General features: G+C 33.5%; 1 protein-coding gene across 1 annotated transcript in view; it reads left to right on the top strand.

The window, feature by feature from the left end:
• NGR-A23 (neuropeptide receptor A23) overlaps positions 1–20,385 on the top strand; it is a 94,747-nt gene extending 74,362 nt beyond the window's left edge. Inside the window, exons 5-11 of the mRNA XM_073084242.1 lie at positions 4,852–4,973; positions 8,860–8,954; positions 12,003–12,128; positions 15,261–15,361; positions 16,751–16,841; positions 19,512–19,589; positions 19,899–20,385. Of these exons, the coding sequence (XP_072940343.1) occupies positions 4,852–4,973; positions 8,860–8,954; positions 12,003–12,128; positions 15,261–15,361; positions 16,751–16,841; positions 19,512–19,589; positions 19,899–20,291 (1,006 nt within the window). The 3' untranslated portion in view covers positions 20,292–20,385. The remainder of the gene's footprint in view (positions 1–4,851; positions 4,974–8,859; positions 8,955–12,002; positions 12,129–15,260; positions 15,362–16,750; positions 16,842–19,511; positions 19,590–19,898) is intronic.
• Positions 20,386–20,786: the final 401 nt, after the last annotated feature.

The raw sequence follows: 20,786 nt of genomic DNA, 5'->3' as shown, positions 1-20,786 counted from the left end.
GATTGAAAATAATTTTCGCGTCCCAAAACTTTTAATTAAAGTTAGGACAGTTTTACTTTGCTTGACACCTCTTTTTGGTTGACATTTTTATTGTTATAATGGAAATTGACTTGATTAAAATTAAGTAAATCGTTAATGAACTTTTAGTATTTTTTTTGCGTTGAGTATCTACTCGTATCAGACATAGATTAGTATAAAGCTATATTTCTCAAGTGTATCAATAAAAGAAACATTTAGAGGAAGATGATATATTTTCATAAATACTTTATAACAATGACGATTATGACAATTAGGTTTCCCGCCAAAACTCAATCTTTCCCGCCACGCGGCACCGCGCCTCACCGCACCACAGATTATAAATCATTCTGCCACATTAGTAAAGATTACTCGCTCCTAACAATAAAATGTAACCTTTTGACCATTGTCACTGTCATCTATTTTCGTGTTTGAAAAATATAAAAAAAATGTATTTTTTGGCATTTACGAATGAAACGATATTTCTTCGCAATTTTTCTTCGATTTCGTGTCTTAACTGCGCATGCCGGCATTATTCCGCGTAAATTACACCATGACAGCCATTAAACAAGCAGTTTTAGTCATTTAATGGCTTCCTTCAATAACAAGGCGGTGAGATATCTATACTAATCTATGGTATCAGACTATATTACTCTAAATGCTCTCAAACTATTAAGTCTTACAAGCTTTAAATAAATCTCATGAAATAAGTTTAGGTTAGGTTAGCTTGTTCACGGAAAATTATGTACTTGTCAGGTTATATAAGCAGATTATACACATAAGGTGCACCGGGGTTAATAGGCTCCAACATAATATTACATGGTGTAGATAGGAGAAATGTCCTCAAGGACTATTTCAAGAAGAATCCCTTCAGAATGGTCTATACCCTCAGATTGCTAATTTTGACAAGTACATATATTTTGATAGAGTTTTCTCCATACCACCCTTCTAATTCCGCTGCTTCCTTATCATTCTGATTTGACATTCGAGTCTACAAATACTTGATTTATAACAGTATTCGGTATTCGTATATTATCAAATTAATAAAATGGATTTACCTATTTGTACATTAAAATTTGCCATTTACTCACAACAGCCACACTATTTTCTTCGTACTGCTCGTCGCGCTGTCCACCGCGGTGCCGCGAATATTTCTGTAACAGCCACACACTCCCCTATTCACGACATTAACCATTCAAGCTTTTGAAGCACGCCGAAAAACTAGCAAGTAGTATACCCCGCGTATGAAGAGCGGCAGTAAAGGCTATATGAGACTAACTTAGCCACAGTATGTCTATTATTGTCTATGTCTTCTATTCGTCGAGTGTGTAGCTAAAGCCTAAGCTCATTATGCTTCCTTACTTGACAGCAAAAAGCATCCGCTTTTTTAATATGTAGGTGTGTACGGGATAATTTTACAAACAACTGACCTATTTAAAGGGTTTTTGCGAGTCATATTACATAGGGATTGAGAGTTTCTAGGGCAACCTTTTATGTAAAAAATATTTAGGTTTTCTGTATAAGTATCTAACAACATGAAGGTGAACGAACACACAGTTACTAACCGATTTTCGAAATGTTCGAAATTTGTCTTAAATGTTCATTTCTTTTACATTTTTATTATATAGATACTATATAATAACATTATCTATAATAAAAGCGTACAAACCCAAACGTGATATAATAATAATGAACAAAACTCCCTGTGGTGTTAACAAACAATGTGCGTCAACGTTAACGCAACTTGATATCCACGACGCCCATTCCATACGTGACCGCAAATATACGCACAAATCACCCCTTTTAAAATCAATAACATCGTACGTTATAAATTGCTCGAACGCTCTTTATGACCAGACGACCGCCATGTGACTGCCATTTGCAATGCGACGAATAATTTTGAAGGTCTTAGCCCTTTTTTACACGACCGCGAAGGGTGGTGGTTTTCAATTGTATGCATGTGTATGTATGTATGTATGTATATATGTGTGTATGTATGTGTGTGTGTGTGTGTGTGTGTGTGTGTGCGCGTATATGTATTTATGTCTCATTCTTTGTCCCTGTAGTCCAAAAAGATAGACCAATTTTAATACATGAGGTGTCGCTGGATTCGTTTAAATTGTAGGAGTAACATAGGCTACATTTTAGACAGTTGCGTTTTTCTTTCATTTCCATGCATCTGACTTTGCCTATACGTGCGCACTTCAAGTCTTAAATGTTATTCATTTATGTAAACGCTCGTACGTGATATTACTCGAGCGTGTAGTCTACTATGAAAAGCTCTACACGGTAGTACGTGTCATGCTTTAGGATGCTAACAGATTAAACCTGAATTTATCGTGGCTTCAAAATCTTTAAATCGAATCCGAAATAAAAGCGCTATTAGTTTTTATGGTTCCGTACCCAAAAGGTAATAACGGAACCCGGATACTAAGCCTCCTCTGTCTGTCCGTCTATGACAGGGCTCTATCTCTGAAACCATAATAGATACACACATGAAAATTTTACAGAATATGTATAACGTTGGCTGCTATAACATCAATTGCTACAAATAAAAATCTTACAAGATATGGGGACCTCTATTTATTTTGAAGATGAATCGCTATGTTTGGGCATTCTTCGCTTTATGTATTAAATCCTATATTGTCGTAAAAATGGAGATCAAAGACTCCGTTACATATATACATACATACATACGTATATATATATACACATACATACATATATACATACATACATACATCTACTTACATACATATATACAGGTCAAAGTAATAAAAGCGTGGAAATAAAACGTTTTCGAACTACACCACCGATCTCGTTGCACGGCGTTATATTCTGACAATCCGGTCGCATATTCATGGTTTCAGGGTTTTTTTTTTCAAGTCGCATCATAACTATAAATATTCCGACTCTCGCCTCTGCTTCGTGTTTTTCCACTTATTTTTGAATCATGTTATCGATATACAATAGATCAATTTGTGCTATAGCGTAACGCATAAATAATAAGAAATAAATACTGCAGGTGTCGCAGACATTAAGTAGCTGTTGCACTCGTACATTTATACCCAACTTCAAATGATGATACAACTATATACTTAATACCCTTAATTGATAAATAACCTAGCCAATTTTTACATATTAGAACTGTCAAATTCGATCGTTAATAGGAAAAACATTCGATATATTAATTTTTAATAACGGACGAGTGATATTGTTTTAGGATGGGCTTGATCTAGCTGTGGGTAGCCTTTTTTAAAGAATTTAGCCCTCCTTAAGAACAGGTCGGTAACAAAACCTCTTTCAGGAAGATTCGATAAAAACGAGAATAAGTATGCAGTCTCCGTAATATATGAAAAGTGTGTAAAAATAGGTCCCACGATTTTCTGAAATTTTACCGTCCTCTGAAAGATCACGGATGAACTTAAGTCTTTTTGCATATTAAAGGGGATGGTTCTAGCCTTTTAGCGTCCCCTACGTCTATTTCATAATACTCAGCCAAAATGTCTCAAGCGTATCTTATTGCCTGTCTAGACTAATATATTGCAGCAAGAATTTGCAAATGAGCAGAAACCGCGAAAGAATCTTCACAATATGACTATTTGATTCATATCAGGGATGTAATGGAACTCTCTAACCGTAACCGAAACTTTTGGATATCTAAATATATATAACTCCAAGGTGACTGACTGATATATATAGTGATCTATCAACGCACAGCCCAAACCACTGGACGGATCGGGCTGAAATTTGGCATGCAGGTAGATGTTATGACGTAGGCATCCGCTAAGAAAGAATTTTGATCAATTCTACCCCCAAGGGGATAAAATAGGGGATGAAAATATTACTTCGTAACGCGAGCGAAGCCGCGGGCAAAAGCTCATCCCAAATAAAATTATATCCGAAACCGTAACTGAAACCGATATTAAAGTTTCGGATAACTTCGGATAGGTCGAAATTGTAATAAGTAATAATAATAACACATTTTCTTTAATTTCACAATTACTTGGAAATCTAATATCTGTAACCGGAAATAATAAATCCCAAAATATCGGATACTTCTAGATAATTCGATATCCCTAACCGTATCTGAAGCCGTACAAACATTTTTCTTATATCCATACATATCCAGTACTTTTACCATGAGTTATCAAAACATCCCACAATTTTACATTACGTTTATTCAATCCATTAATCTGTTCCGTTTGCTTCAGCAGACTGAGTAAACGTAACAATAAGTAAGTGCTCAAGTCTTTCTGTCTGCCTCACACGTTTCGCAAAAAAAGAGAGACAAAACATAAAGCGCCATTTTGTCAATTACATTTAATGTTACGTTACTTATAGTTCTGATACAATCTGCTAGGGGCGCTGATTGGAAATTGTAAACAAATACTTTAACAAATACGTAAATACGTAAACAAATACCAAAACAATCATATTTGTCAAAACGTAAAAACTCATGGTAAGGGTACAGATCCGAAATCTCCTATCCATCATCACTTATTCATAATTATATTGGATCGATGGGGAATTAAACATAGATTCGTCTTTAATACTTTGTTCTAGATTATTTAATACTTGACGCTTCGGATACCTTACAAAATTATTCAAAGTATCTCATACATTTTTTTTATTGTTTGTCGCTTTTTATTACTTTGTACACACCTGCTGCAAATTCTCTATATCAGCTCAGGGTTGACTGGTAGAGAATGCCATCAGGCATTATGTTTGCCCTTTTGTGCATTTCTTTTTAGAGGTGATGTAATATTTTTTTAAATAAATAAATACACATTCATATTTATACTATGTATGATAAAATATTTTATTTTGTTTCAGTGCACACACGTCGAAGCGAATAGCAAAGGTGATAATAGTATTAATATGGTTTTTAGCCCTCTCATTGGCCGCCCCTATGGCTATGTCGTGGGAAGTTACTATGGAGGAGGAACAAGATCCAGGTATGATTTCAATAAAACTTATGTAAATTAACTTTTGTTAAAAAAGGTTTTGTGTATAAAATGATAAATGGCGATAGACTAGTGGTTTGATATTCGCTTATTTAATCCAAAGTACCCTTTATCACCCCAGTGCCCTTAGTATGAGTATTTACGTTTTTAAAAAAATGACTGTTTATCTGTTTGTTTACGTATTTTCCCATATATATCCAAGCAGCGCCCCCAGCGGACTGTATCAGAGCTGTTTGGAAATGTATGGGAAATACGTAAACAAATACAAGAACAGTAATTTAAATAAAAACTCATACTAAGGGTACAGGTACACATTTTTAATGTTTCGAAGTTGTGTATTATAATTATTTATCATTTGTTTTACGGCGCAGGAAAATTGCCTCGAAAAAATAGAGCTTCTTTAAAATAAGTTACATATTAATGTCACAAATATTTGTGACACACGCACTTGACCAGCGTAGTGAGCTAGTCGGACTAAAGATTCAAGCCCAGCAGTGGGACAGTAATGTGTTGACGTTGTCTACTGGTACATACGAGTTTAAACAACATTTTGTTAAGCACGTAAACCTAATATCACTTTATTCAAAATATTTTGTATAAAAAATGGACACTAGTATAACCGGAAGGATGAGTTGTCCGGCGGTCTTGAATATATTCTTTAGCAGATCTGAAATTCTGTTTTACGGAAACTGTTCCGGAAACCGGACACCGGAAGTTGCGTGTCACAAGATGAAATATAAAGTGTTTGTATAGTAACTTTATAAAGGCAATGTTTTACACACAATGAAAGGTAATAAATTTTGTTTTCATTTCGAGAAGGTTCGACACAGGTTCGACAGGGGTGTTACAACCGTTGCACCTATTTCTAACTTGAAAATTTCGCGTTTCGTTTCCACCGATTTTTTTGAATGTTGGCTGACTGACATGTAACACAACCTTCTAGTTCTTAGTAGTGACAACAAAACCACGATTGCCTTCAAGTAGAAGCTTTGTTGTATATAAAATTGATTCTAGATGTCCAGGGGTGGCAGTGGTATTTACCATCAAATAGACAGCACTGATGATCGCTATTATAATCTTATAAAAAGTAGAGGGTACTTAAGTATTTATAAAAAAAGTTCGAAATGTGCGATATGCTTTGTGTGTATTCCGGTGACCGCTTTTTTATTTTGTTTATTTAACCTCAAAGCTTTGTGAGTTACACAGCCGCTACTATAGTATGCTGTATGTCGTTGCGCTTAAAAAAACATCATCGGTTTTTTTTAAAACATGTTTTAAAGGTTTTTATTTCTAAAATTAACGTCTCTCACGCCGTGATTTTTAGGATTAAAGCTCTTTTTGCTATCATGGACGAGTCTTCGCTACACACATATTTGAAACACACACCCCTGAATTTAAACTTCACTGTTAAGAGCCACCTGTAGTGTTACCTATAGCATTGATCATGGACGATTAGGCTGCTTTGGGAAACTACAGCCAGCGATCAAACACTACACCTCGCAGAGGTTTTAGCGGCGGGTGCAACGGCTTTTTGTTGCGTAGTACAGCAATGCGAAACGTGAAATAGCATTGATGCTGTTACTACTTGCTGTCGGTGCAGTGACCGAAAATAGCAGTAGTCAAAATGCTTTGCAAAAAGATGCAATCGCCACAACGTGAGTTTCAGATGCTAAAAGTAGCTAGCCTGCTATAGCTACAGCGCTGTAGCCTACACCCATCGAGCTTCAAAACCTATTAAGTGTAGCTGCGTAACACCTCACTTGTTCTTAAATTAATAGCGGCTTCCTTTGAGTTGACCTTAATTTGGATGGACAAGGAAATCTCAACATAAATTCTTTAGACGTTTTCCTTTACGTTTTCGTAAAAAGAAGAGCGATATTCGATACGACACGTATCGAATATAGCTTTTGTCGTTTCTTTTTTTTCGTTAGCATTATATACTCGGTAATATACATTCGTGCCACACGAAGAATTCGCGTTTCACAATTCGTTATATTTCAGTTGTTACGCCTAAATTCTCCTTAAGGCTACATGCCCTGCCTCACCATATTTATCTCTACCGTTAAAACAAATGTTAATTAATTTCTAATACACGATTTCCAAATTCCGAGGTTTGGATTAATTTTGTACAGAATCCAGGTTCAAATAATGGCTTAATTACGAAGTTACTAAGCAACAACTAATTACTTCTTTATAAATACTAGAGTCACGATATTTTTCACGTAGAAAGACAAATTAATGTCACAAATAATATTTTTACTTGAAAATACTTATAAAATTTAGTCTTTATGCTTAGGATTGTAACCTTTTTTTAATGTACAGAGACAAACCCTACATAAAATCTTTTTACTTAATAATACTTGTAAAGTATAAATGTTCCCGTTTTACTAATTAATCTCGGTATTTTATAAAAACAAAAATTAAAGGTGAAGAATAATATAAATTCATCTCGTGTTTCTCTTGCTCTGTCTGTTTCGTAATGATTCTCTAAATTTAGAGCCCAATTAAAATTGCGGGGTATTTTTTTGGGTAGGCAAGAGATGACCGTTTGCGTAATCTAAATAATTTGAGAATTTCGTTATTGACTTTAGTAAAGTATCTTGAAGTCAACGAACGTAGGTTTTGTTATAATGATCTCATTATTTTGTTTATAGATGTTGATATTAAGGATAACGAGACTAGATTTAAATTGTAGGTAAAATTAGAGTTCTGGATTCATCTCCGACCTAGGTGGCTGGTCGGAGATTAACGACGTTAGATTTTTATACAGGATATTTTTGAATTCGTTTTTGTATGTGTTCTTGTTACTTACGAGACAAAGGACCAATAAGTATAGAACACATCTTTTCAATATTACTACTGCTGTACAAGTATACTACTGTACAGTCAATACTGTCAATACAAGCTTACTCTTTAAATTAAGCACTCATCTCCCAGTCCTTAAGACTTCCGCTGCTTTTATTCGCTAAGATCCGGCTGTGTCTTTCACCTCTTTTAGTTTTACACGATCAAAGTTCCTTTTGTTGAGGTCCATTATCGGACCTTTGAACAGTACAAGCTTTTAATTGTCAAATTAGTCCATTTATTTTGGGAACTGCGTCGGTAATTTTAGAAGACTAAATATATACCGTTACGAATATTAGCAGCAGTTATTGCCCATTTGTATATATTTCATGTTGGAGTTCAGGGTTCATATCCTAGTCATCCTTTGATTTCTGAAGTGTGTAACATAAAAACAATCCACACAGATTTAAATGGTAGAGAAAAACATTGTGGAAAAACATATCCGACCTTAAAGATCGTTAGAAAAATATGGTGTATTATTTAGAAGTTGCTTAATATGATGGATGACGTCATTTTGAGGGGTTTCGTTTCCGGAGACTCAAACGTAGCAAAGAAATAATAATATAAATATGAGGAACTTTAGCGTAGTATACTTATATTCACATGAAGACTAACTGAAATTCGGGCTCACGTTCGAAGTCAAATTCCCGAAGGCACGATTTTTCAAAATTATGTTTTAGAAAGCTCTTGTTACAATGGTGAAGGAATTCGTGAAGAAGCGTAGGTTTCTTCCTGGGGCCTGAGAGTTCTTCCAAATAAAAGTTCTCAAACCTTCTTAAAGACTACCAATTCGCATTTGAACAGAGCCTTGGACTATGGCCAAAACCCCTCGCTGTGAGAGGAGCCGTGCCCAGCAGTGGGTCTGTAATAGTTTATGTTTGTAAACGTCGCAACTTCATAGATCAAGTTAAGCTACAAGTTTGTAGTTAAACAAAGCTAAGGCAACGATGAGTTGTTGTGCATACGTAGACAACTACGTACGAGTATTTACCTTTGCAACAATATTAATTTGAAAACCATTTCTTTGTTTCAGTTACTAAGTTAGTTTATAAGAAGCCGTTTTGTGCGGCCAGCGACTTTGGATCTCACTCATTAGCTATATACCGGCTGTTACTATATATATTTCAGGTAAGATTTATTATAACGTGTTAACAGGTTGCAAGTGATTTGGAATATATTTTTACATAATATAGGAGTAGCAAACGGGCTCGCACTCCACCTGATTGTAAGTCATTACTGACGCCCTTTGGACATCTGTAATCAACTCTATATAACTGACTACTGACGCGTTGCTATTCATGAGGCGTAAGTTAGAACGCCTCGGATAAGTAATTAAGTATACAACATCCTTGATACCGGAACAACGTAATACAACACAGGCGTTATTAGGTAGAAATAAGTATGGCGGTAATACGGAACTACTGAACGAACCACAAAGGCACTAAATGTATCATCATTAAAGAGGAATTGTACGAATCTGATTAATTTAATAAAAAGTAATTTATTGATCGACTGACCCACGTGGTGTGGTCACCACATGAGTTTGACACGCGAACGCTTCCGGATTCGAGCTTCACTCAGGGAAAGAAATTTTTAGATTATTCTCATGATTCGAGCATTGATGTTTATAAAGGTTTCCATGGCATCCATTCCATGGATTTAGTAAATGGTAATGAAGATAAACAAGAAAATTGTGGGGAAGGACAATCAGTACAGGAAGCATAATTTATTCCTCAATATATTATGTACGTGCGCAATGTATTTATGAGTAAAACGAATCTGTGAAGTCATCCGTGCAGAAACAGGGAACGGCTCCACGCTATTACCCGTGAAGCTGAGTTATCTGCGACATTTCTCTTAGATTTCAACTATTTAATGCCCTATGCCTTTTACAGTGATATGCTTTTGCAATTACTATGTACGGTTTAGGATTTTACTGTAGCTTTTTGTTTTAGATTTTTATGATATCGGGGTGAAATATTTGATTACTAGGGACTCAAACTTCAAATATTTTTTTAACATAATTGTATAAAAGTAGTTATGATTTTTCTTTCAAATGGACCTGTATAGTCTGATTCATAACACTGGTCAACAGTGGTTTTGTTGCCCTTGAAGTGAGAGTGGTTTCGAATACTTTTATGTTATTAATTTAAGAAACTAAAAACAGTTTTTGAATATTGGCTCTAGTTTTTTTTAATTCATCAATATTATATTATACAAAAAGGCAGTCAGTATAAGAACAAAAACAAGTATTATAGTAAAAATCTTTTTTTATTAAATATTCTTATAAATTATCAAGTTTTAATATTCAATTAAGGTAAAAACAAGTGACAAATAACAAAAAAACATATGTATATTTATGTTAAATCTCTGAAAAATATATTTTATATGCTTGTCTTTTATGACCTTTTTCAGGACAATCTCTTTTTAAAGACCAGCAGTAATCTGCCATCATATGACTATTCCATCTTCACTTATACCTCTCTTCCATAACTTTAAGGCCTTGATGGAAGCGCCCTCCCTGTTCTTCACTATAATCTCGCAGATTCTCAGGAAATCTATCTCTAAATGATTGTGGAGATAGCAATTTTATACTCGTGTGTGCTCCTAAATTCTTAAAGCTCCTCAACATTTTCTGTACTATTTCTTCGTAGTTTGTTGCTTTATTACAACCTAAACAACCTTTAACATCCGCTACGCAATAGTAACAATCATCAAAATGATTTTTCGGCTTCATCCAGATCATGGGAATACCAAATTCTAGTCCGCGGCGTTCTCCTTTTTTCCGCAAACGTAACGACTCAACATAAGACTTACAAACTTTATGAGGAACCCACGACTTATCTTGTTTTTCAATATGTAAACCAAAATATTCTGTATGTACCCCTTTGATATAGTCTGTAATATTTCGCGTCTGTTTTATTGTTATATAAACACCACAAATGTAACAAAAAACGTCTGCGCTATATTTGTATTTTCTTTGCGTAGTATTCATATTTCTAGAACAAAATAAACATTAATATTATATAAACCAAAATAAAAAAGTACTTTACTACACGGAAACATAAACAAACAATACAAAAACACAACATGGAAATGTTTAATAAATCAAGTATTAGCAACTTACCCAAAAGCGTGTTGTGCGTCTTTTAACCTTAAGAAAACACTGATTTCGACGGTATTTACACGAAATGAGGGGAGGGGGAGTCACGTGACGTTTATGTAGCAACCTCTGTACTGCATAAGAATAACTATTAACATTTATGAAAACATAACTTTTATGATATTATAATTTGGATGACCTGGAATATCGATTTCAGAGGAAAAATAATTAAAAAACAACAAATGCCAAATTAAAAAAAAACAAGAGCCACTTCAGCAATTTTATAAATATATTCGAATTTTGTAAGTTTGAAAGTAAATAAATCCAAAGAGATATCCAGGGCAACAAACAAAAAGATATTTTTTGTTGACCTGTGTAATTAGGTGTCCAAAATGTAAACAAAGGTGTTGACCTATCAAGAAAATACGTTTCAAATGGTAGGTTCTTATTTTTGTCGATATTAAAGTTACACAAAATTAATAAAATAATAATCTAAATAAATTAAGATTAATTCACATTTTCTAATATTTATATCATCTCAATTTCGTTCAATACAGTAATAATAATAAAAAACAAAGTTTATGGTAGAAAATTAAAATGTGATAATGGTAACACAATCGAAATCCAAAAAATTTCTTGTGCCGTCATTTTTAAGTTTCGTAGCTGATATTATTCATTTTCGTGATTGTAATCGAACTCGTTTACATAACGCGTTTGTTAAATTGTGTATATTTGTTAAAGTTTTAGTTTTTTATTGAGTTTGTTTTGGTTTTGGTTTCCTGTTAATTTTGACAGTGACATTTCTTTGTTTACATTTTGGACACCTAATTATGAATCAGACTATAGATATATCTTGCCCCTTTGTTTTAAATGTAGTTTTCAGATTTTTCATCTTTCATTTGTTTGGAACGCTAAAAACTCAAAAATATTTTTTAAAAATAAGTAATTTGTATGAGTACAAATGTCATGGCTCATCATGGCAGTCGTGGTTTTAATATAAATTAATATCAATGTAATGCATATCCTATTTTATCATATGTTTGTATTATTTCAAATATCTCATGTCTCCCCAGTATGTAATCCCGCTGTGCGTGATAACGTTTGCGTATGCGCACATGGCGATGAAACTGTGGGGTGCGCGTGCGCCGGGCAACGCGCAGGAGACAAGAGATGCTAACCACATGAAGAACAAGAAGAAGGTAAGGTACAAATAATATTCCTACCTTTTGGAGTTTCTTTCGCTACTTCTTCTCCATAGCGAAACACCTTCTGAAGCGGTGGTAGTTTGTCGGCTTTCAAAAAGCGTTCTTATTAATCAATTTTGAATAAATAAAAAAATAAAAATATCCACGCTTGCTGCACTCAAAGCCCCACACTAGGATTCCCTGTATGGGTTCTATGGACACACACAGAGACAAATACACAAACACCCAGACCTAGAAACAGAAATCTAAATTCATCATTTAGAAATTACGCCACACTTTTTGATTATTGTACGACACCTAAAAAGTTAATACACCGTGAAAAGGGTCTTCTCTTAAGTGTAGGTGTCATAGGTATGATGTAAGCATTTCCGGTCGTAAACAGTAAATAAAAGAACAATTGAAAAATTATATTAACAGATCCTTTTGATACTATATCGAAAAGCATGGGACACATAAAATATAGTCAAATGCTAAAGTAACTCTTAATGCAGACCAAACGGTTATAAGTAGCAGCCATATACTTTGTATAACATCTTATTGATATTAACATAATTAATCTACTTACTCAAGTGTTAACAGACATTTATATAAAATCTTTTATATAAAACTCTCGTGTCACAATGTTAGTTATCGTACTCCTCCGAAACGGCTTTACCGATTTTCACCAAATTTTATATGTATGTTCAGTAGGTCTGAGAATCGGCTACTATCTATTTTTCATACCCATAATTGATAAGGCTTGTTCAACCTTAACATATTTTTATTTATATGGTAACACAACGTTTGAAGGGTCAGCTAGTTGTACCTATATATAAAAAATAAGCAGGCAATGTACTGTAGGTGAGATAAAGCCGCGTGGCGGTGCGGTTACCATACCAATCTTATACGCAAAGGGTTCCGAGTTGATTCCCTCCCCTATTGGATATGTACGAGTATATATAAATGTCCGTTTTGTTGTGTTTTCTTCCTATGTCCTCACGACACATAGGAAAAAATCGGCACCGTGTATTGCGTCACGATTTTTACCTCAATACTTAATGTAACCAAACAGTATGTTTGAACTATTCATTTACAACGCGAACAGGATTTATATCAATGTTGTTCTATAAACTGATGGAGGTTCATTAGAAGTTTAAAAGATTTATATTACACTTGTAAGAATGTTCTATAAAACTATATCCATAAATAGATTTCGTCGAGAAGAGTCGAGATAATCCTGTATCAATGTAGCCGAATATAATATAAATACATATATAATTACATCAAAATATACCTAAACATCATAACAATATTGTCTTTTCTAAAAATATATGCTAGTTATTACTTAAAATGCTATGAAATACTTATATGTTAAGTATATAGCCTACATCACTTCACAGATTGTACATCAGATCGAAAAAGCGTAGACGAAAAATGTTTTGCGCTCCTTTAACCCACGCCTTATCTAAATTTATATCTGACTCGAAATAGAACTTAAAAATCATATGAATTATGAAAGGACGAAACCGAATGCTTTTAGGATTTATACCGAAATACTTTTGACTCAATGGAGTATTAAATATAAAATACTTCAGCAGAATTCAAGATATAATTATCTCGTCGCTTCATTACACTCCTGTAAGGGAAATAATGAAACCTAATTAAAAACGGATTTACGTTGGTCCTCTTTGTTAGAACATTCTTACAAAGAATGAAATAAGTTGAAAATTTTACAAGAGTCTCGACAGCTACACTCAACTAAACAAACAATTTTATTATCTTTTCTTAAGTAGACACCTACCTCAGTATTTTTCTGGGTTAATTAAGTTAATTTAAGGATGCTTGAAGTGAGATAATAATAACCTTTATTGCTTGTAAAAACTTTGTTAGATTACAAAAATGTTATGGCATTATTTAAAGTCGCAATTAATAGAAGTTAGAATATTTTGCGAAGCTGGCATTTTTCATAGGATTGTAGAATATGTAAACTTATTCATAAATTTAATTTCTTTAAGCCGTGAAGTATAAAACTATGTTCATGTATTTTTATGTATCGCAACTAGCAGATGACTATATAATACACTTGATAAGAGTGATAAATAATTGAGAATGAAAATATAATTGGATCGACATAAATAGGTACCTGACTTACAACATTCATAAGATCAAAACATCAGCGGCTGTCGGCCGTTATAGAGCATAAATATGCGGCAACAGTTTTGTTGCAGTCGAACCATAAAAAAAATGAGCCGTCACGGGACGCCTGGCAGATGTGAAACATCGACATTATTTTGTAAAAGTAATATGCAGAAAAGAACATATTGTGATAGGAACTAAATATGTCATAATGATAAAATAAAATATTACGATTTTTTCCAGATAACGATGACTATTTATTGAATTCGATTGCGCATGGCGACGCGTCGCCACACCGTACACACTACTGCATATAGACTGTATATATATATATATATACCATCGTATAGCGTGCGTCGCCACGCCAGAAATCGGTTTTACGTGCGGCTATAGATGTTTCACATCAAAATATTTTACTACTCAAATATCACTTTTCCTGTCACGCGTCCCATGTGCATGCGTGCCAATTGCATGCAATCGTTTCACACACACACGCACACGAGTTGCAAAGAACTGTAGGACTACCATGAGTTTACAAAAGTATTACTCGCTAGCGACTGCGTAAAATAAATGTATGAAAAATTGTACAGCGCCTCTGGTGGTTACTCGTAGAACTAAAATCCGTAGTGACGTAACTCGATACGTAAAAAACCTATCGAAATCAAATCGCTAGCGAATGTCATTATGATCTATTGCCATACAAATTCGGTCCCATGAGTCATTAATTTGACAGACGTTGTCAAGAAATACCGTAACGATAGTAGTTATGTTATTCACTAGCAAAATGACAATAGTTTTCTATTTACCATTTCTATAGTGGCGTTTCTATGCCAACTCATGGTAATGCTACTGCAGGGAGTGAGACGCGCAAGCGGGCGTAATCACGCGCGACGGAAAATGCGCCCGTACTATAAATTGCTTTTATATTCGTAGTAAAGACACGCGCGACAGGAAAGGGCCCGTACTATAATAAGTTATTCGTAAAAAAATAACTTAAGCCTTATTTTGCAGGTAATAAAAATGTTGGTTTTGGTTGTGGCGCTTTTCGCATTGTGCTGGCTGCCGCTACAAAGCTATTTGCTGCTACAGTCATTCTTCCCATCGATAAATGAGTAAGTAATTAATATTTTCTTGTTTAAACAGTAAAATAAATAAACATCATTCTTCGAAGAGTACAATAGACATTTATGATACAAAAAGATGCCTACTTCAGACCGTTCAGCTTTAAGTATAAAAGTTAAGAAAACGTTAAGAATGAAACTGCAAAATAAATGTTATTTGTTTAGTTATTAAGTCGAAGGAACTTTATCTTTGTCTATAAATATTAAACAGTATTCTCTTTTCGATTCATTATGAACACTACACTAATGTACTGAATCTACTGATTAATGTTTCTCAGGAATGATACAAAGTGGTACAATATAATAACTTTTTATGAATCCAGAAAAGTGTTAGTAATTTAAAGAAAATTGATAAAAGTATAAAGGAAAAAGAATTCTTTATTGTCTATTGCTCCTTTCTGGAAGAAGACAATCTTTGCTTTTATGAATTAGCCCAGAAATAGCAGGCTGTAAATTAAAAATAAAAATTAAGCAAGCACTAACAAGATGTATCGATCATCGATAATGCGAAATGTAAAAAAAATGTGATTAAATCTTTTGTTATAATTATAACGATCAAATTATTATTGTTGTTAGCATGAAACAAAAGGTTGTTAGTAATTAAACTAATTTCGCTCGAACTTCTTAGGTATGTACTTTATCTGGATAGTGTAGTTTGACAAAAAATATAAAACACGTGTGAATTTAGGCTAATATAATATGTATATCGAAAAATCGTAGTAAGGCTATTTCCGTCTTATAAGTGGGGCAAAAAAACTTGACTTGAAATTCGACGACGATTAGTAAATGAGGACAGAGATCAAGTGTTCAAATATAATGTACATTAACTTATTCCAAATATTCTTATACAGATTTACCAAGTTAGATACCTATGTACATAATTACATAATCCGCAATCCTGAAAAGTATTAAGTTTAAAATATATTTCAAACAGTCATAAGATATATATTCTTGATTTTAGGAAATAGTTAATATATTATGTAATTATATCTAATTGTTAGCATTCAATATGAGGGTCACAAAACGCACAGATGTTGGTAAAAAGTTACAATAACGTCATTTTGTGGTCTTCGTGACCGAATCGGTACCATACCTATTTCCGCCTGGTTTTTGAGCTAGGTATTCTGGTTTGCAGAGTAACGAGACGATTCTTATACAAGAAGTTCGTACTTAGGTCTTAGGGGTTCTTGTTGTTGTTGTTGTTGGGGAATTCCGTAAGCTACCTAGACATACAAAGGCAACAAGAACTGGAACCACATACCTGGCTGGAAAAGTCTATAGTCTTTGTGACCATTTAATATAAGATGAATTGATTGCCCCTTTACTTACCATTAAGTTAGGATAGGTTAAGTTACATTAAAGTTGTACTGTTAATTTCAGGTACAGGTATATAAATGTGATTTTCTTCTGCTTCGATTGGCTAGCAATGAGCAACTCTTGCTACAATCCGTTTATCTACGCAATTTATAACGTAAGTGTACAAGAATATTGTATTTAAATTTAATAGACAAATTAATCATAAATTATAATTATTCATAAGAGCTTACCTACTTACTATAAACTAATTACGTATAAATTGTTTAATTAATAAACCGATTCCAATATTGGAGGTCTCTAATTAATTAGTTACATGTTGCCAGTCGTAAGTAATCTATTTTCCAATCAGTCACTTATTTGTCTCTAATTCGTATTGAATCAAACCACCCTAACATCTAGATTTACGAGTTAGTAACAAGGACTGAATTCGCTGTAATGTTGCTTATTCTATAATTTTGTTTCTTGTCACGTGGGTTTATGTCCGCGTGCATGTATTACCGGCATGCGTGAATTACTGCTGCGGTTTCATTGCGTTCAATATTCGTGTAGCTTACATGACGAGAACAGGGACTATGAGTGTAGAAAGCATTTAGTAAGAGTGTAGAAAGCAGGGAATCCTAATGTAGAGGCAGACACTAGGATTCCCGGTGTGATGGGTGATATGGACGCACACAGACGAATGCACAAACATCGAGACCCAGAACAGAAATATATATCTATACTAATATTAGGCTAGTGGCAGGAATGCGGAGTATAACCGCACGCGAGCAGTAACCCGCATGAGAGGAAAGTCTCTAAAGGCACTTTAATTTTCAGTTAACATATTTGTCATAAACTTCAAGACTACATTCCCATTCGTTTAATAACTACTTGCTTTAGCAAAGGAGCTGAAAGCTTACCAAAGTAACTCAGTGTTCCTAGTAACTTTTCCTACTTAAAAATGTATTTTATCTTTATCTATTTTTAACCACAACCAAGTTGCTACGGTGAGCTTTCAACAAATTTTGCAACTTTACGAATTTAAGTGGGGTACCTCGTTACCACTCGGCTGTAGAGCCAAGTGAATACAAAATGAGCTGCGTCAGACAATAGCACACGCTTGGCTATTACAGCTCCACTTTTCTCTGTAAATACCCATACAAAAAGACTTCGAATAGCTTATTTTAAAGTCAACCTTTTTTATATTTCAATGCTAGACACATGTCCATCCATTAACTGGGAAATCCTCCAGCATCCTTCACTATGTTGGTCCATGGTCAGGTCATGAGAATCAATAGAAAACTTAAAAGTAAAACAGTGCTAAGACTTTTAACTCCCCTGTTACGCCCCGACAATGTTTAACGACTGCTAATAAAGTGCCCTCTGAAACAACGATATACGATTAACTAACGGTTAGCCATCCAACTTCCGCCCGATATTTTATATTCTGTACTATTAAAGTCTCTCTTTTTATGCTTGAGTCTTCAGATTTTGTAAAACATGCGACGACGTCCTTTTTAGTAGTGGCACCGAATCTCTGATTAGCTTCAGGTACGACTACTGTTGTGTTTGGAGTTGGTAACAGATGCCACACCACGGGAATGACGTCAGTGCTATCTGTGATATTACTGTTCAATGAAAAAGTAACAATTACAAACCTCAGAATATGTAATAACAAATTAAATAACAACAAGACTAAAGTGGAAAGGAGCCGTTTTTGTATTGGGACAAAAGGGACAAATGTGTTACCACGTATTTGTCTTTTTTCATTTTCTCTATTTCCAAACAAAGAAAAGATAATATATCTATTCAGGGATAAATCAAGATAATAGTAGGTAAATGATCGTTAATCATATAAAGTGTGTGCAATTACGCTAAATTGCCAATTACTACGCAATATGTTTTGGGACATAATGGCAATAACAATTGTATTCTAGAATTTATTTATAATTAAAATTAATACCTCAACATCTAAATTAATTTCATTCAATCAATTTATTGAATATTAATTAATATAGATATGCTTCGAATAATATTTATCAATTTTGATTAAATCATTCTCTACTCGTAAACAAAATGTGTGTTCACAATTTTATCGATTTAACGAAGTGACAATGGGCTATTGTCGAAATTCTGTTAAAGTTTTTAGATTTATCGTTGCAAAGCGCTTAACAATCAAATTTTGAATACAATAGGAATTCGCTTTTTAACTCATATATAAATAAATTGTGATAATTTTCATATAACGTTTACTAACATACGTTCTACATACATGCTAGGTTAATAAAAGGTTTTCCTTTCATATTACAAGAACAATATTATAACACGAAAGGAAATCCCAATGCTTTAAATTCATTAATTATATAATTTTTATAAAATATTTAAATAAAATAAGTACATACATTAAAGTGTAGTTAGGAATGTCATTAATTTGATTTTTTTTCATATTTTTTTGTTGTCAAAGTAGTAGGTTATTTTTACTAAAACATGTTTTAAAATCCCTTCTTAGAAGTGTATTCATTATAGTTAATGGATGGGTCTGAATAAATTTAATACACTGGTATTCGTAAGCCAAAAATATATGTAGAATCATATTGAAGTATCATATTTCCATCAGAATGGAATGAGCCTTTACTTTTCGACGAAACAGCGAGAAAGGCTTTCATATTACAATTGCAAGTGAACAAATTTGAAAACTGTTTTTACTAGTATATTTAAAAAAATATAAACATAGATATTAGGTTTCACAATGTATTTTGGTATTACAAAATTAAAACTAATTTATTCTACTACAAAAATATCTTGATACTAAAAAGGTATATTTAATAAGATATTTCTATTTCAGGAAAAGTTCAAGAAGGAATTCAAGCAGCGATTTACATTCAAACAAAAGAAGAACAGATTCTCGAATGATAGTTACGAGGTAAGGCTGGCATAAATGTATAATTAGAAACTATTTTCTGAACAAAAGGTACCAAAAATATTCAAAATTATACAGGTCTAGTAATCATTTACATTCATTATTACTAATCAATCCACCTAATATTTTGGCTACCAAAGAGCGAAGTTAAGCAATTCTGGTAGAACGAAACTGTAAAATTTCAATCTTTGGGAGCAAAAAAATGGATAGATCAATTATTAATAAAGGGCGTTCACCAGCATAAAAAAGAACCAATTAACATTTCCTTTGAACCAATATTGTACCGCTGCTTACACAATGTATTTGTTTTAGGACGGCCAATCCTACAGGACTCGGATTCTATCATTTCGTTCGACGAATGAAAGAAGTGTATATTCTGGAAGGAAATCAATTAACATTGGTCAAGTCGATTCCCTAAGAGTTCCCACGAGAAACTCTTGTCATTGTATAAGAAATCAAAACAGGGATTCCATTGGAGAAAACCAATATCGGTTGAAGGCACCAGATGAATTCGATTCATATAGAAATGGGAAAAGATACAAAAATGTTAATTTAGATGTTCAGGACACGTGTAAGCGGATATCTGCAAATAAAAGACCGGTAGACGACTCGCCCATCGGAGATGAAAGAGTCACTGAGTTATACATTTTTCCAAATAGCAATGTTGTAGAATTCACTGATTTACGTTGTGATAATAAAGTATAAATAATGTATAGTTAGATTTACGAATATTTATTGTTTAAATAAGACAAGATCTGATAGAGAGATTAATTATTATTAAAGGTTATTTATGACATTATGTGTTCTTTGTTTTCTGCATAAACCTAAAATATAAAACCTATAATAAGTAGTAAGCGAAGTCATGCAGAATTTCAAAGGACAAGTTCCTAATGAAGTACTTACGGAGTAGTTACTTACGAAGTTGCCAATTCTCAAAATGGAACTACAGGGATTTTTTCTTATTCTAATTTAATTAGATAAGGAAGGAAAATATTTATACGCTGGTTTATTTTAGGTTTATTTAGGATCAGAGTTGCTAAGTAAGATAAAATCAATTAGGGTTAGTCGGAGCGAAAAATAATCCTAATTTGTTTTTCGTACTTATTTCGTACAACACTTAATAATTGACAGCCTCACAAATTATTGAATAATATTATTTTGGTCAACGATGTATTGTTATTATTTGTATTGTATAATATT

Source organism: Epargyreus clarus, unplaced genomic scaffold (assembly GCF_041222505.1).
Source record: "Epargyreus clarus isolate Ecla_fem2 unplaced genomic scaffold, WU_Ecla_fem_2.2 ptg000021l, whole genome shotgun sequence".
Classification (NCBI taxonomy): domain Eukaryota; kingdom Metazoa; phylum Arthropoda; class Insecta; order Lepidoptera; family Hesperiidae; genus Epargyreus; species Epargyreus clarus.
The sequence above is the reverse complement of the archived record's forward strand: the minus strand, read 5'-3'. Positions and strand labels throughout refer to the sequence as shown.